The sequence below is a fragment of the Melozone crissalis genome, unplaced genomic scaffold (assembly GCF_028551555.1).
Source record: "Melozone crissalis strain CALT ecotype California unplaced genomic scaffold, PUWL_Pcris_2 ptg000063l_1, whole genome shotgun sequence".
NCBI classification, from domain to species: Eukaryota; Metazoa; Chordata; class Aves; order Passeriformes; family Passerellidae; genus Melozone; species Melozone crissalis.
This window is the reverse complement of record NW_026535841.1, coordinates 11,993,004-12,011,450: the sequence shown is the minus strand read 5'-3', so window position 1 is coordinate 12,011,450 and position 18,447 is coordinate 11,993,004. Positions and strand designations below refer to the sequence as shown.

At 42.2% G+C, this 18,447-nt stretch overlaps 1 protein-coding gene across 9 annotated transcripts in view; it reads right to left on the bottom strand.

Annotated features, from left to right (window-relative positions):
* Nucleotides 1-18,447, bottom strand: part of ATXN2 (ataxin 2) — a 49,367-nt gene that overhangs the window by 10,155 nt on the left and 20,765 nt on the right. For 2 of the 9 annotated variants that reach the window (XM_054289111.1, XM_054289113.1), the window contains exons 10-20: nt 16,766-16,975; nt 14,370-14,552; nt 12,709-12,897; nt 11,828-11,935; nt 10,876-10,946; nt 9,882-10,189; nt 9,391-9,454; nt 9,121-9,273; nt 8,145-8,211; nt 6,077-6,261; nt 5,297-5,429 (exon numbers count right to left, since the gene is read on the bottom strand). In XM_054289111.1, coding sequence (XP_054145086.1) covers nt 5,297-5,429; nt 6,077-6,261; nt 8,145-8,211; nt 9,121-9,273; nt 9,391-9,454; nt 9,882-10,189; nt 10,876-10,946; nt 11,828-11,935; nt 12,709-12,897; nt 14,370-14,552; nt 16,766-16,975 — 1,671 coding nt within the window. The remainder of the gene's footprint in view (nt 1-5,296; nt 5,430-6,076; nt 6,262-8,144; nt 8,212-9,120; nt 9,274-9,390; nt 9,455-9,881; nt 10,190-10,875; nt 10,947-11,827; nt 11,936-12,708; nt 12,898-14,369; nt 14,553-16,765; nt 16,976-18,447) is intronic. The other 7 variants (XM_054289112.1, XM_054289114.1, XM_054289115.1 and 4 more) reach the window with 6 other exon arrangements.

Below are 18,447 nucleotides of genomic sequence, written 5' to 3'. Positions count from 1 at the left end.
AGAGTGCCTGGCATGGGCTGCACAGACTGACAGACAGACACAGCAACAAGTGCCACAGCAGGACAGGAGCAAGAACAGAAACAGCCTGAAACTGCAACTCCTCCTTTCCCATGTCCTGGGTGAGAGTTCATCCTGCAAACACCCCCCTCAATCAAACCTCAGCTTCCTCAAAGCAGCTGCTGAACAGCAGCAGGGCAGACAAGGCAGGATTTTGCAGCTCTCTGCCTTTCCTGGATGAGCTGGATCAGGCTGCTGTGTGTCCAGAGAGCACCAGATCCTGTCCCAGTGCCTCCAGTGATGCCACCACAGCCCCACCTGAGCCAGGGAATGGAACTGAGAAAGTCCCAAGGAGCCCTCATCTCATCCCTGTCACACAATGATCACCACAAGTTGTTCCCAGCACTCCTTCAGTGGCAGCTCTACAGAAAATTTCCTCCAGCTCACAGCTCAAGTTGTTTCCTCCCAGGGACTCAGAACTTGAGCCATGGCTTTTAAAAGGGATGAAACCCAAGGTTGCTTCTCCTTTTAGGAAGCTGGGAACTCATCAGGTGTAAAAATCCTGTTGGGCTCATGAAAGGGAGCAAGGCAGCTCGCACAGGTTTAAAGAGAGGCCACAGAATCACTGAGTGGTTTGGGTGGGAAGGGACCTCCAGGATCATCCAGTTCCACCCCCTGCCATGGCAGGGACACCTTCCACCATCCCAGATGCTCCAAGCCCTATCCAGCCTGGCTTTGGACACCTCCAGGATGGAGCAGCCCCAGGTTCTCTGGGCACCCTGTGCCAGGGCCTCAAGCACCCTCACAGGGAAGGATTTCTAGAGCCCACTTCCAGCTGCACATGAAAAGACTGGGTAATGAAGTCAGAGACATTATTCCATATTCAAAATAAATTTTTGAAGATTTAAAAACTCAGCTTCCTGTGATTATATAAATCTCCATTCCTGCCCACTGAGAGAAACCTTCCTGCGTTTTCCACATCCTGGTTTGGTGCAAGGAAACTTGTTCCCTCAACAGGTCCCATTCCTTTAACATGTGGTTCTTTAGAAAGTGCTTTTCTGTACAATCAAAATTAGTACAAAAAACCCAACTCACTGGCAAAGTAGAAAGAAGGGCCTGTCTCCTTGCTGTATGGTATTTTGGGACATGCTGAATTTGGGAAATAGAAAGGTAAATTAGCCTCTTGCCACGTGCATACTTCCCATCTTCTGGAAAGGTCAGTGTCAGTTTTAATTTTTTTTTTTTAATTCTTTTTTGAAGACTCTAGAACCATGCAGATATTTTTATTCACTTAGCTGCTATTAGAGCTACATATTTTGTTTTACAAATGAGTGGAGATGAAACACAAGTCTGAGTAAGCCTTCCTTCTTAACTCTGACACTGAGGTCTGCAGTTCTTCATTAACACAAAAAGAAACTTAATGTCAATTCATGGTCTGTTACTGTCCACTGTAACAAGAAGGTTAAAATGCAATTACACTAGAGCAGAAACTGGCCCTTGCTTTTTCAGCTATAGCACTGCCATTCTGAACAGTTCCAAGACAATTTTGGTGACTGGTTCACTCTTAGTCCCTGGAGAATCCTCTGAAGTTTATATTATATCCACCATTGTACTATCAGGGGAATAGAATTTACTTACTGCTGAGATAGAAACCAGATAAAGTTAGAGACAACACCAGACCAGTAAAACATAGCAGAAGGGGAAAAGGGAAGGGAGAACAGGGACAGGAATGAGAGCACAAAAAACAGGAAATGCATCTGTGTAAAACTAAGGTCTGGTTTTACACAAGTTCTTAAACACAAAAGTTGAGTTTTTCAGAGGACTCCAATTATCTGGAAACAAATCAGCCACACAGAAAACTAACACAAGTTCATTGTCACAGGAATGGACAGATCCACCCTCTACTTGGTAACCAAATTCTCTACCAGCAGCAGAAGCCTGGCCTGGGCTTTGTGTGACACAGGAGCCAAACTGGGACGGTGGCCAGCAAACTCCAGCAGCCCAAGGACAGGACTGGGAGGCCACCCCGAGCCAGAGGTGCCAGACAGACACAGAACCTCCTGAACCCAAGGTGCAGCTGAGCAGGGGAAGGACGACACCTCCAGGTGGGCTGGGTGTCACATTTCCAGGTAAAGGTGTCACGTCTCAAACTCTCCTGGACATGGTGGCTCCGCAGCTGAAGCGTCACAGACGTTGTTATCGTCTGGCTGGGATGAAAGTTGTTTGGACTTTGTCCTTCCCCATTTTGAGGGGAAAACCCCAGAGATCTGAACACTCCTCTGTCCTGTCTTTGGCTGGGGTTACTGGGACCATGCAGCTCTGCTTCTCTCTCTTGGCAACAGCGGGGTTGTGACACTGTGAACTGGCAAGGAAATCCCAGAAGTGCAGGAATATCCCATTAAACAGCATCAGACAAAAGTACTTTTCTTTAAAATGGAAGAGTGCTTATCACCAAGTGTAGCTCACTGTATGTAATTTGGATTCAGCTATCTCTTCACAAGATTGGAAGGAAAACAACCCCAAAATTCTGGCAGTGAGGGTGGCTCCCTTAGATCGACAGGATTTTCTCTTGGCTGCCAGGCTGTTACTATTTGCCACAGACTTTCAACTCGTCCCAAACCATTAGTAAAGGTGGAGTTTCAGATCTTACCAGAAAACATTTCACACCTTAGGAACACTTGATAAGCAGTTTCCCCCCAACCCCCAGGTCTCAGCACAGTAGTTCTTGCAGACATCTTCTCTCTACCACATATGCAGGAGAAAAACTGAGTGAATTTTGCAGGAATAACTCAAAGTAAGCACCAGTACCTTGAAGGGTTAAAAGGGCAGCAGCATGGCCCCACTGAATCCTGATATCAGTGCTAAAATTAAGTAATAATGTATCTTTTAAAAATCAGATAGCAATTTTTAAGAGCCAAAAAGGAAACTGTTTGAGCAAAATCAAAAGCAGCAGTGGTGGTTGTTTCTCAGGAAGTTGTTATTCTGTACTTTCAAATTATTTTTTAAGAGAGGACCAGAATCAAAATGCACAGGTATATTTAGTTCAAATGTGGGTAAACTTAAGATTCCCAATAGACAGCGCATAAGTTATGGGTATTTTCTCATAGTCACTCAGTCAGATGTGAACAATTCCAGCATGATGTTCTTTAGCTCCATGAGCAGCTCAGATTGGCCACCTCTGGCATTCCTGCCTTTCCCCACACATGGATAAATGGAAGCTGAAGTGGACACGTTACAGCTGGACACACTTGGAGGAAGCACAGTCTATCTGGGCCAGGTCTTCAGGCACTCAGCACATGCAAGCCTTGCAAAAATGTGAATTGAGAGGCTGCTGCAGAACATCAGGAGTCATTGCATGTGTCACTGTTACCTTGGAAGGTGAAGGGTACATTTGAGACAGTTCGTGTTCACTGAACACGTCTGCACAGTGGCAAGAACACACCCTTAAAAAAGGTCTGTCACATGGAGTTCATGATCCTCTTGGGTTTAGTGGCTTTAGCAATAAAAATTTCAAGCACTCCATCATTTACTGGAAGGTGGGAGAATATTTAGAAGAGTCACCAAGTAGCTACTTGAAAGAACACAGGAGGACAGGCCATTTCTGTTAAATTAGGTGCTCTTGGGAAAGTAATATTTAATTACATGGCAGGAAATACCAAAGAATTCTCAAGTTTGACCCAACTTAGTTGTTTGCACTGGCAGGTAGTCACATATCTACAACAGACAAGCTGCAAAACCAACACAAAATGAGATCTAACAGTTGTAAGTTAGAATATCAGTGAAAAAAAACTGTACAGACATCTGATCAAAGCCAAGCAAGGCAACAGGCTTGTACTGCAGAACCCACTGATTACAGAAGATAAGGATGGTGCACAATGGGAAATTGCTAGAAAGTCACATGCAACCATTCTGAATCAAATCTCAGATTATCTCATGTTTGGTTTTATTTTAATTAGAATTTGAGAGGAGGGTTTTCACCAATAAAGGTCTGAAAGCCTTTGATCATTCTCTTTATCGGAATTCTATTTAATCTAATGAAAAAGCAAACAGAAGATCTGTTTACATGGACACTTCAAGCACAAGAGTTGAAAAGATCAAAGTAATACAATTAGCAAGGACCTGTGAGAGAAAGATTAATCTCTACAAGTAACTTCCATTTCAGCTTCAGCACAAATGAGCTCAAATGTTCTTCCTCTGAGCATCAAAATAAGTTATTTTTGTTTCTTAACTCTGTTACCACACCACTGCAGAGAGCTGACAAGATGTTTTCAGACGGGTAAGACACCTCTTAAAATCAGAATTAATTTCCCACTAAACTCCAGATTCTCTGTAAGTTTTCATGACATGTCATGGACTTCCATTAAGTAGCAGTGTAAAACTAAGCACCCGAAAACATACAAAGATGTCTAAAGGTACAGAAAATCTTTTATTAGAATCTAAGTCAATAATATATGTGACCCAATAAAACTTTTCCTCAGATGCTATAACAAGTATTGAAATGCCATGTTTTCAAGAGACCATCTGCTGTTTTGACATTTTATGACAATTTCCAAGCCTTAAACAACCTTGACTCTACCTCTTTCAATAGCATGTTTTGCAGTGAGCTCCTTTTCCTCCAAATTGGGCCTTGATTTATCATACATTTATAATGCTTTAGAAAGTTCTTGCACATTTTACTCTTGTCACAAGGTAACCCACATTTTCAGCACTTCACTGTGAGTGAAAAATGCCCATCTGATAATGCTAGAGACTAACTGTCCAAGTCAGAGCAATACATGAGCTGTTGCATTTACTTATTCTTGACTTACCAAATGAGAAAGGTAAGCAACACATGGTTTATTTTGCTTAAACAGGAGTGTTCATACTGTTAATAATGCCAGTAGTATCATAAAGACAGCATTTCACTAGTTGCCAGAACTAAAATCAAGTTTGAAACTGAGGTCATAACCTTGCAATAAAACAAGTACTAATTATAATCAAGGAACAAACAAGGGATGATGTATCAAGAGCATCAAGAGAACTTGAACAAACTTCTTTCAGCAGATATTCTTTAGCAGCTCCCAGGTTGAAATCTCATCTTGGTCACTGGCATCCTACCGAAATCAGCACACTTGAGTTTTCATTTGAACCAGCTGGCTCAGTTTTCAAATGCTCTGCTCATCATCATCATCATCATCATAATTTTATGAAATATAAACCACATCTACTGAGATACCCATGTTGGAAGGCTGAGATTAAATACATCCCCTGCACAAGGTAAGGACTTAAAAAGTTACATATAACACAAAACGTTTCCTACCATACATAGCATGTGTCTGTTCATGCGCACCGTACTGTGTTGCAGAGGAAGATACTAAACCCGGCTGTGCGTGTGCTGGTGGGGCCATCATCCTAGCGTTGCCCTGTATTACAGGGCTATAAACATGAGGATGCTGCAGGCAGAACAAAGGAAAAACCACACAGTTAACTGGGTTAACAATTAACTCCAAAGAAACTTTTGTCATTTAAACAGTCGGGATTGAAAGGGAGGCAGCTCGGCCTTGCTCAATGCAGAGCGAGCTGAGGATTTCACTGTTGTGATTTCACTGTTGTGATTTCACACTGCTGGGATTGTCCCAGTTGTTTCCAAAATTTAAGGGCTAGAAACTGACAGCAAACATTGGCATGTCAGATTTTTGCCACTCTAATAATGCATTAAGCTTATACATTTATCCAATTACACATGTAGATTTAACAGCCTTTGAAGTAAGCGCAGTCCACCAAGTTAAGTTATTTTTAGAACACTTAACCAGGAGATGTGCTGGCCATGACCTAAAGAAACTCTTCAAAGAGCTAAAAAACCATATCAATAATAAATGCCAACTTCTAAACTGACCTTAAAATTCGTTAGGACATTAAAATTCATTAGGACCTTAAAATTTGTTACAGGCTTTGAAGCACATTCCAAGATCACCACGTGTGCTCCAGAACACAGAAACTCTTCAGGGTGACTCAGGACTGGACACAAGGGGGTTATTTAGCTCTGAACCACTTCATTATTTGTGCTTGGATTGATGGGGAGCGTGGAAAGGACTCTTACCTGAGATTGGTAGTGTGGCACATGCTGCACAAGAGGCTGGTTAGGAAACTGTTGGGGGCTATATGCAACATATTGTGTAGAGTAAGCAGGTGGAGTAGCTACAATTGGAGGGCCTGCTGCTGAGGCAGGATGCATCATGGTGCTCTGGTGGTGTTGGTCTTGCCGCTGCTGGGGCATATTTGGTACTGGAAAACAAAGATTGTCTCATGTTAGAAAGACAGATTAAAAATCTGGAGCTTTCTGAAAGGTTCTACATTATAATAAAGGTACTGGGACCACATGGAATATCCTCACCCCACACCTTTAACAATGGGTTAGAGCTCTCTTAAAAATGAAGAAGAATTTCTCCAGGAAACACATGATTTTATCACTGTCTTTGGGCTGGATATACACAGCCACAAACCCAGCCCTGCCTTTTTTGTGAAGGAGAGAAAGACTGACCAGAATCAGAACAGAAAGGTTATATCAGGGCTCCTACATTAACCAATTAATCCTGCCCCCTTTAAAAGGCTTTTTCACCTTCTATGAGAACAACTCAGCCACTGTTCCTCAGCTGGAAATCTGAGTCTTTATGTTAAAATGACTTGTGCTTATGGCTGAGGAGAGCACAATAAAGCTCTCCACCCAGCCACAACTCAAGGTTTTCACATCTTTTGAGCTCTGTCTTACCCCTCAGGGCAGCAGAAAGCAAATTTTACGTCACAGACAACACTGAGGGAGATAAAATCTTTAAGGAGTAGGAATAATTAAGGAAGAAAGATGAAAAATGCAGAGCAGTGTGGGATCACTTGAGCTGTCATGGGAAGGTGACCACCCAACTCACTTGGAACAAACTAATTCAGTCTATAAAGCACAGGCATGGGAGCTCCAGGAGAGCTCCAGTTTCCTGCAACTGAGCTGCCTCAAGCTCCTCTAAACTCCACTGCAGGGGCAACCTCTTAGGGAGAGGAGAGGGAAATGTTGAAAACATCCGTAAATTCACTCGATGATTTTATTTACACTGCAGATCAACAACAGAAAGAAGTAAATACAGGAGGCAACTTGAACAGAGTAAAGGCACAGGGCTGCAACCCAGGCAGCTCCCACAGGGCTGTGCTGCGCACAGATGGATATGGAGGAAATATTGGAACTTAAAAAGGAACTCAGAACTGGAGGTGCCTCACCCAGCAAGAGAGCATTCAGCAATGTATTTCTGATTAAAACAGTGTTACTAACCAGAAGATTTCAGGGGTGAGGCCACAGTGAAGTTACTGTGTTTTAACACAGAAATACACTGCAGGGTTTTGTCTCCCCTAGGCTGATAAAGGCCCCTTGTTTGTTTCTGACCAGCAGGAAACAATTTCCTCCTGCAGCGACTGGAGCTGCAGTGCTGCTGCTGTCCTGCAGCATTGCTGCCACTGCAGGAAGCATTCACTGGGCACAGTCACAGCCCTGGAACAGCAGCACAAGAACAAGAGCAGCACTTTCTGCTCCCTCACTGCCCTGCCCAGCACAGGGAACATCCCACCACCCACCATGACTGCACAGCCACGGGTGTCACTTAAAAACGTGGCATTGTCATTGTTAGTCCAGCTGCTCAGTCACTGGGGCAGCAGGAATGAACAAGAACAAACTGGAACCAGCTCTTTCCAGAGAGCAGCACAGCAAACTCTTTCTGGAGAAACAGTGACTCTGCATCTTGTTAAAAACCCTTCTATAAAGCAATTGGGGCACTGCTGCAAACCAGCACAAAAAAACAGCAGAGAAGTTCCCTTTAAACAAACCTGTGATATTTATGAAATACAGGAGATGATCAGCTCACCCTAATGCTCCAAGTAACAGAGATGTTTTCCTGTTTGTCAAATCAGATTCCAAACCAAGCAACCCCCCATTACTCAAACCGGGCATGTTTCAGCTGAATTAGTTTATCTAAAAATCCATTACTATTTCCACTTAGTTCCCTTTAATAAAAATAGCATTTAAAATATTGATTGAAACCAAATTGCCATGGATTAGAAAACACACAAACATTTGTCATTTAGCCATGCTGCATGCAGACTGAGAACCAAACAGGCAGTATTATTCTCACCTTTACCTGCTCTATATGTCTTGGCTTGGTTCACTGGCATGGGCGTCATGGGAATAGGATACAAAGGCTGAAACAGAACAAGTTGAAGGTATGATATTCCTTTAAAAACTCACTGTGTGCTGGGGTGGGGGCCCCACTCAGCTTTGATGTGTTCTGCTACAGGGTTTAGTGAACTCTGCCTAACCTATGAGATTTTCTTGGATCAGTGACATTGAGTCTGCACGGACACACAACTCAGACCAGATGGTTGGCAACAACCAGCCCAGGAATGCTACTGCTGCTACTGCAGGCACTGGGCTCTCCCTGACAGCCTCACAGCAGCTTTTTGGTGTAAAGCTGAGTCAGGAGAGGGTTAGGATGAAATATCAGAGAAAGGTTCTTCCCCCAGAGGGTGCTGGGGCACTGAAAGGCTCCCCAGGGAATGGGAACAGCCCTGAGGCTGCCAGAGCTCCAGGAGAGGTTGGACAACGCTCTCAGGGACAGGGGGGATTGTTGGGGTGTCTGTGCAGAGCCAGGAGTTGGGATGAAGATCCTTGTGGGTCCTCTCCACCCCTGGATATTCCATAATGGAGCTAAATTTGAAATCCCAGTGATCCCTACAACAACCAGGAGGACACAGCTGGAACAAAGAAACAGTTGCACAGTGAGAGACTATGCTTGGAGAACTGGGAGGAAACCTGCACAGATCCACAATAAACGTGGGCTGCTGGCATTTACAAGTGTTTGGAATTATTTGAACATCCAGACTGGGGGAGCACTGGGAAAAGTCAGTATTTACACAGCCAAAACTTAACAACAACATGATTTATATTTACAAGAGCAATACAAGCTCTACTATTTCACTGCTTTAACTCCCAGCTCCCAAGCTGCAACAAGCTGATCTTTAAGGTCCTTCCCAACCCATTCCATGATTCCTAAACCCTGCTCAGCTTCCTGAGGATCTCAGTGAAGTGTTGAGGAGTTTGCAGCACTTTACCTGCACGCCTGGACTCACTGGAACCGGGTACATCATATTTGGTGCAAAACAAACAGGCTGAGTGTACACGGGGGTTGGCTGCTGGTGCCCCACCATGGAGGGGCTGGGCTGAGCTTGGGGACGAGGGGAGGTTGGTGTAGTAGAAGGTTTCGGCTGCAAACAGAGGTGAGCAATGGATATGGCAGGGTTAGTTTGAGTATCCTCCAAGGAAAAGGTTGGTTTTATAAAGATCTACTCAAAGGCATTGATAAATAGCAGCAAATCACTTACTTGAGCAAAAGATCGAGGGTTGAACTCTTTAGCATTGGGATTAAGTGTTGATTTTCTAACTTGCCTAAACATAAAGAACAAAAAATTCAGTTGGGCATTATTCTTTTACAGGAGTATCTTCAATTCATCATTTAAGAAACACCTCATTTCCACCTGTGAGTCACATTTCTGAGAAGTCAAACACCTCATGGCAGGCAAAAAGCCACTCTCCTTGAGGAACTTACTACAACTAACCACAAAAGTTTTCCAGTTGATACCACAGCTCATGTGAGCCAGGAAAACATTGAAATAAGCTCTTAGATGTGAACTAGGCATCAACAGGAGCAGAGCTCTGCACTGAGTCAGGAAATGACTTTCAGGGCAGTCCCTTCCCCTGTTGTTCCTCCTGTGTCACAGCACCTAGAGCCAGGAATGTGTCACCCAGCCATGACTTCTACACAAAGTCTGCTGTTAATAAAGATGTGCTTTTCCCAAAAGGCATGGTTACTCACTCTGAAGTATCCTTCTTCTCCTCTTTATCCTCTTTGTCTTGTTTACTTCCAGGCCCAGATGTCTGCACACCTTGGGAGGTGACCTCAGGGCCTCGCTTTTGCTCAGAGCTGTTACTCATGGAAGGAGAAATACTGGGACTGTTGGGTTTGCTACTGCCACCACTGGAGTTGGTGTTACTGCCAGCCTCTATGATAGATTCTTTAGGGGTGGATTCTGTCTTTTCTTTAACTACATCTCTTGATTTTTCACCTTCTCTGGTTTTGTTTAGCAGCTGATCCACTGCATCTGAAGAGGAACTGGACTGTAACTGAAAAAACCCAAGGGATACATTCAGTAAATTGATACAAAACTCAGGAGAGACCATCTAATGCTGTCACATACACAGAGTAAAACACAGTCCCACAAGCCTCCATCATCTGGAAATGACCTTTTAAAACACTCATTTCCATTTCTACATGGAAAGAAATCCATGGGCACTGACAGTGTTTAAGCTGGCACTGTGTAAGGAGCTGCTGAGCCACTCAAGTGACCTGTATGTTGATTAAGGAGTGACAGGAAAGCTTCAGACAAACCTCTGGACTCATCCCCTGAGTGATTTAACAGCACCACTTGAAAAGCTAACCTGATTTAATAAACCCTTACAACCAGGAAATAAGTCATATGAATTCATCTTCAATTTTCCTCTGCAAAACTCTTCATTTAATTTTGCAACAGCTCCTCCATATGGAGTGTGAGATAATTATTTGTGCCTAATGATCAAACAGGTTTCAAGTCCTGTTTTCAGTGCAGTCAATATTCACATTTATGTGCATTAGACAATTGTACAAACAAGAGTCAGCATTGATTTTACAATACATAACATGAATTCTTACAGATATTTTCATACATTAGGCAAAGGCATAAAGACCTGTTAACGTAGGCAGTGTGTTCAATTCATTAAAATAATCTGGATGCACATGAGAATGATGACACCATTAACAGAGGCAAACTTACCCTAAAGTCATTCTTAAATTTCTTTAAATCATCAATCTGTTTTCTATGCTCTGAAACAATTGGAGAGACACCTGCCAAACACAAGATCAACATTGTCCAAGCATTCCTAACACAAATTTTATACACATCACTAAGTTTGCAGAAATATAATGATTTTGCAGATATAAAAATGAAATCCAGCCCCTTATTTTGGGTTTTAATTTGGTAGAATCCCATGACCTATGTGTGTGAGCACACAGAAATTCTCTGTGAAAGCAGAGCATTACATAACTGATTTATCTTTAGTTCTCATGCACCACACCAAGGCAGAAGCCCCGAGGTGCAGGGACTGCAGAAATCACTGAACACAAAGAACATGCAACAAAAGCCCCAGCCCAGCCTGTGCCAGCATTTCAAAACACACCAAGTGAAGGAGAAACACTGACCAAGGTGAGCTTTATGGCTGGACTCATCCTAAAGGTCTCTCCAACGAGAGAATGAATGAATATGGTTCTCAGTTTAACAACATGAAAAGACTGGGGTTTTTTTAGAGTACTGAATGAACAAACAGCTCTACAGAGACAAACAAATGTGAGGCATAATAGGAAAAGCACAGTTAGAAAAGCTCTGCTGACCACGATGCTCAGAAGTATTGTGAGCACAGCTCTAAGCAGAAACATATTCAGTCCAAAGGCAGCTAAAAAGCAGCTCTGTGAGCAGGGGAAAGAAAGGAGGAAAAAAAAGAAAAAAAACAAGTGAAATCACACCATCCACATGAGCATCTCTACATTTGGTGTTGATGGAATGAGTCACAAACAACATTTCAAAGTGCCACTTCACAACTGCATGACCAAATTTCACTGTAGAACACCAGACTGCCTCCAAGCCTTCCTTAAAATGCCAACTAAAGCAGCCAGGTTTAGGGTGCACAATTCCTACATCACTCCAGTACATGAAAGCTTTGGATACAAACCTTTGTTTTCAGGTTTAGAAAAACTAGGAGAAGTCTCACTTGGCTTTATATTCTCCTTGTTTCCAGTTGCAGAATTTTGCCTCTGGTCCTGAAGCCTTGTATCTTTAGCTGGAAAAGAAATTGCCAAAGTTATTCTTTTACACACAACTCCAACTGACCAAAGAGAGAAGGCAAGAGAGAAATGGGAGAGATTTAACCATTTTTAGCTTGAAAAACCTTTTAAAAGGTTAAAAAACCTTAAAACCTTTACACATTTTCTGCTACCAAGTTGGTGCCTGGAGGATCACCCTCCCTCATCCTCCTTCCCCATCCCACTGTCTAATGAAAAAAAAACCCAATTAAACTCATCCCTCTCATCATACACAAAACCTTAACCACACTGAACAAACTATAAACTTAGAGCCAATTATTTTCAGCAGTCCAAGCTCTTCATACAGAATGCCACAAAGATTTGAGAGTTCTTAGATATTTGACTGTGCTCCTGAATGGGTTTTTTCCCCCATTCCTTTTGCTGTGTTTGAAACTAGTTGCCTGTGTTTTCTTTGACTTAAAAAAGAGGCAAAAATTCAGTTTGGAAAAAGAAATCCTCTTTAAAAAATTGAGAAAAAAAATAAAAAATATTAAAGATTAAAAAAATTAAGTCAGACACCTATAAACCCATATTCCTTAAGGGCACAAGAAACTAAGCATAAAGACTTCTCAAAAAGCCTCTCTCCAACCTTAATTTAAAGCTGGAGAAATGGGAACTCACAGTAAAATTCAATGTATCCCAAGTTTTCCTGTGATTCAGGAAACAGCTGTGCTGCTGCCTGGGCACATTCCCTGTCAGGAATTAGGGAAATACAAAAAATTGCATTTGCAAGGCAGTGAGGGGCACTTACCTTCATTGGAGGGGGTGACTGCTCTGTTGGATGCAGGGCTGGCAGGTGTAGGAGAGGCAGCTGGAACAGGCATGGCAACAGATTCAGTGGGAATTGTACCAGGCTGAGGAGAAGGCAGAGCTGGTCCCATGGGAGTGCTGCTCTGCCTTGGAGACCTAGGCCTGTGTGTTTTAGGGGATAATCTCGGAACTAGAAACAAACAGGAAAAAGCAGTTATAGGATGAGCTTCCCCATCTGCTCAGCAGTTTGTTTTAGTTTTAAAAATGGCTACAAAACATGCTTTGAAATACTTGGTGAGATATTATGTGGTAACTGAGAACCTGTTTACCTTTCAGGCACATCTCCTAGTTCTTTACAGCACAGCATTTCATAGAGAATGGGGTGATTTCTCCACAGATTGTCCCCCAAAATTTATCCCTGCCTCTAATTCCAGCAAGAATCTGTAAAATGCTTCCCCAAATCCCCAGCAGTGCAACTACACCAGCTCACATTAACCCAGTTTCAGGCAGAACACAAAAGGTGGTCAGGTCTCCACACAAAGAGATGTAAAATATTTTTTAAGAGGGCTGAAAAAACACATCCATTTTACAGTGTCCTCTCTTGGAGGTTTGCCAGCTGGAAAAAAAACAACACAGCCTATTGAAAAAAGACAGTTTTTAGGTATATTTTTGCCCCTGTGTTAAAGCAGCAAGGAAAGTTGTGTATTCTTTGGACAGCAAATTGTAGCTCCTGCTTCCTGCTCATCCCACTTGTGCTTTTTGTCATATATTAATTCCCAGTGAGTGAGCAGACAGGCAGGTAAGTGGTTTAACAGTCCTGCTTGCATGTTAATAATATATAAACAGGGAAGGTGAATCACAAATAATGCCACAATAGAAGAGTTGAAGTTTTCTCCACAAGGCAACAAGCCTATGTGGGTCTAATTTATATCTTCTTTCTGAGATATGTGTTCTCTATGCTCCTCTAGAATCCTGCACTGCTAAAAATACCCAAAAAGGACCTAAAAAGGACCAAACTGTTGCTCTCTTGCCCTCAAGGAAACACCCAGGTCCTGACAGCCCACCAGAACATGGCCTCAACTCAAGAGCTCCAGACTAGACCTGTGGCACAAGACTGAGCTTTAAGTCAAATATTTAAAAAAAAAAATATTAACAGATTAAAAATAACACTCTCTATAACTGCTCCTACAGCAGCCAAGAACAACATCACCACTTCAAATCCATGTAAATTTTAAAGGAGAAGTACATCCACCTTAACTTGAGTATCAATTCATCTTTTAACACCAAAAACCTCTACCCAAACACCTCCTTCATTTGTAAACCACAATCCAGCCACGCTGCCATAACCAAACTCAGGGATGCAGTGGCAAATCTCTAACTCCTCCAATAAATCCCCTAAAAATGAATCCTTTCAACAACTAATTCCCACACTTTTCCTTCCTTTCTCTCCACACCTGACTCTACAGTTAGGACAATATTGCACCAACTCTCACTCAGCTAGCTGGGAACATCCCCACTCCAACTTTAGCCCAATATTTGATTATTCAGAGCCTGAATTGCCTGGAAAATGATTATTCAGAGCCTGAACTGCCTGGAAAAGGCAAGATTCCCACTCTAAGGATCCCCCTGCAAGCCATCTGCAATAAGCCAAGCTTTACCTACCCCCACTGACAACTGATGACCACGTCCCACCTGAAGGGCTGCCTCGTGCCACTGCAGCAGTAGATGCTTCCCCAGGTGCATTATGAGATACAAATTCTAAGCCACTTGAAATTGTACCCCTACCAGTAGAGACTCTGTGACCTCGAGGGTGCCGTTGAGCCTTTGGTGACATCCGTGGAGGCCCTGAGGGGAAAAAAAGACAACCCCACACAGTAAGTGCTTGATGTTCACCACAGAAAACTCAAATATATCTCTTAAAATTGCATTTCATCTTAAAACTCTCAATAAAGCAGCAATAAAATTGGCATTGATATCCCAAAAAAGGCCAAGGCATTGGTTCAGCCAGGCTGCCAAGCTCATCACCTCCCCAGGGCAGCTCCTGGGTGTTCAGAGGTTTTATCAGCACTGAAACAGGTGTGCAAGGTCTGGATTGAAAATATTTCAATCCAAGCATCCACCACTGCCAAGCCACAAAGGTCAGTGGTGCAGCTGCCCCTGGATAAGCACAGTTCCAGGCTATCAAACATTTTTCCAGAAAATAAAGAATTCCCAGTGTTTTTGTCAGGTGCTCAGTGATCCCAACCATTTATAGTGATCCCACCCCTGGCTGACCAATGCTCTTGGGGAATGTCAGCAGAGCATTCTCTGCAGCCAGGCTCAATTGCCTGCAGCAGGTCACAATTCATTTACAAGTCAGCAAAAATTGCAACTAAACAAGAGATTGTTATCCCCAGGTTCAAGTCATGCATGTTTAACACCAGAAGCCAAAGTCATAAGTGAATACAGGAATTCTGCACAGCTGCCACACCATGGTTATATGCTCAAATCTAAGCAGCAATACAATTATAACATACTAATAAACATTTTCTTTACAGGATTAGACTCAAATGTTGATATTCAAGAGGAAAAACTGTGTGTGAACAGAATCTGGCTGATTGCAGCTCCTTTTTAACACAGGTCAGTAACAGCGTCAAGTTCAGATAATGGCTTTTAGGTTTCAGAAAAACTTCTAAAATACCAAGTACCTTTCCTGGTTACATAAATCTTTAAATGTCAGCCTCTATTTTAACCATGAATCTCAAGTCCACTTCAATGCAAATTTCACACAGGTGAATATTTTAAACACACATTTCCCAGGAATAATCTTGCAGCAGTAAGAATTAAACCTTTTGGTAAGCAGCAGTTCACTGCATGTCTGACAAACCAACCACAAGTGCTAAGAAATAATTCAATTTTCAGGTGGATTCTCCACAAAAACCCCACAATAAATGGACAGTAGGCCAGACAGATGTGGCTACCCCCCACTTTTTGGTCAGAAGCATTTCCCAGTGTTCCTGCTGAGTGTCAGGGATCATTCCTCTCTCTCCCATGGCTCCAGTGGAGCCAGCTACAGCACCCACTGCAGGTCTCCAGGGAGCTCAGTACAACCACTTTGCATTTTTTAGGCTTGCTACACCATGTTGTGCAGAGTTTAAATGCACTTGAAGTAAAAATAATAAACCATGTTCCTTACTGCACCCTCCCAGGACAAATTTAATTGGGATAATTCTGCACACAGCTACCAAAGACTCACAGGTCAGCCTTTCTCTGTATATTATTGACTGCTGGGGAGCTGATTTATAGTTCTGAATAAAAATTTCCTACAAATTCACCTTTAAAGCAGCTCATCCTACCTCATTCTACAGTTCACTTCTTTGAATACAGCATTTTTATTATTATAATTGTCATTGGTTGCTTTACAAGAGGTGATTCAATGATTTAGTTATGTGTTTTGTGGAATAATTGTGTTAAAATTGGTATTTTATATAGATTGGTATTTTATATAAATTGATATTTTTAATAAATTGGTATTTTATTTAAATTGGTGTTTTATTTGAATGGTATTTTATATAAATTGGTATTTTATACAAATTAATAGTCCTAAAAATGCTCCCTAGTTATCAGGTTATCAGGTTATCAAGTTATCAGGTCCTGCATGTTGCTGTTGGTTAATTTAAGACACTGAGCAGCGTTTACAAAGCTGAGTTTAATTTCATACCAAACCTCGGGAAATTTCACAGCTTTCTTTCGTTTTTGTAAAGCTCTTCAAATCAAACAAACAGGAAAAAAAACAAAACAAAACAAAACAAAACAACAAACCACCAACCAAACCAACAAAACAAAAACAAAAGGTTAATAGAAATAGTCTGATAAACTAAAGTTAAAACACAAATTATAGGTTAAGTAATGAAGAGAAAAAAAAAAAAAACAACAAAACAACAACAACAAAAAAAATGAAAACAACTTGTCAATAACAACTCACGGAGGAGTTAAACAAAGACGAAACAAAAAATAAAATTAAAAAAATTAAAAAATTAAAAAAAAACCCATGAAAACAAATCGTGGTATATTTGTACCTTCTGAAGACATGCGTTTAGGCATAGTAGAGACAGGAGCTGGAGAACCATGAGCAGAGGGGTGAGACGGGGGCCTGGAGGGCCGCGAGGGGGGCCTGGAGGGCGGCCGTGTAGGGGTGGCTGCCCGAGGTGGAAGAGAGTTGGGACCTGACTGGTAGCGAGAAGGTGGGCGAGAGGAAGGAGATGGGCAAGGCGATGGCCAGGCAACACCTGACAGAACAAATGATATGAAGGAAAGTATAAAAACTAAAGAAAAAAATTATGGGGGGGTTGGGGGTGTTGGGGGAAGGGGGAAGGGGAGGGCAACAGAAATTTATAAAAAAAAAAAAAAAGTAAAATATGACAAAATGATTTTTTTGGGTTTTTTTTGGTTTTTTTGGGGTTTTTTTTTTTTTTTTTTGGGTTTGTTTTTTTTTTTTTTTTTCAGTGGTTTAACCCTTTGGGGATGGATCGAGGTGGTAATTAAGGAGATAAAGTTTCTGCAGGGTTGGGTCTGCCTTGGTTTTTGGGGTCAAATTGAAGTTGTGAATGTCACAGGCTCCCCAAAGGGTTAATTAGGATCTACAAACACTACTAAGGAACAGACAGCAAAGTTTGATCTGTTAGCCTGGCATACCAATGCTCCACAGCACCCAGCACTCCACAAAGTCCTTAACAGCTACCAGAGGCTCTCAAACAGCTGTTCACAAACAGTACTGACCACACAAACTGCTACTTTCAAACCAAATGATGAGTAAATATCTATCCAGGAGCTGGATCTTTACAAAAACCAGCGGTGTTCAGTGTCTGAATGCTGACATTTATGCCTTTATCACTTATCTGAGGTATTGATGGAGGATTTTAATCTAGGATATAGGGCTCATGGTTTTCAAAGCAGAATTAATTGAATTTACAAGCCATTCTGAATATTTTAGGTCTATGATGTTGATTCAGCAGAGTAACAGGGTGAGAGAAACCACAAATAGTACAGACAAATTTCAAGGTTAGCATTGTTTGGGCAAGGCTCAGTTGTCCATCCTTTACAGAGCTGACTCTGGCTTTAGAAAGGAAGTCTCACTTACCTTTGGATGCTTCTCAGACTCCCTCTCCAGATAGATCACTTGAGTATTATACATTTTTCATTTATTCACAGCAATTTATTATAATAGCATTTTTGAATTCTACAAATAATGCCTTGAGGACAGGCCACTGCTGAAACCCATCTCCAGAAATGTTTTTGGCTTCTGGGAGACCAATTGCTGCCATGCAGTGCCTGGTTAGAAATACCTCCCATGTGTCCAGCAGAAAACACTCAAACACCCATTTGGAGGGAAGGCTTTGGATTCATTTTCTCTAACACTGTTCTTGGTTTTCCCTCCCATTTTTATCAAGGCAAGCAAGTGGCTTTATTCTTTTCCAGAAAGGAAGAGAAGCTTCCTCCTGCCACTGCCTTTCACCAGGTGTCAGCACTGCTGCTCCTCCACCCAGAGCTTTGCAGTGCTGATGCAGTTTTTCATCTTTAAAACCACACAGTGCACCATCATCTAAGACAAAGGTGTTTGAGGAGGAAGATAAATGACATTTCTGCTCTGCAAAGCCACAGACAGAGCAGTGCAACGAGGGCTCCTTCGTGAATTAAGCCCAAATCCAACTCACAACCTCTGTGTTAAATGATGAATGCTAGCCTGGTTTATGGAATACAC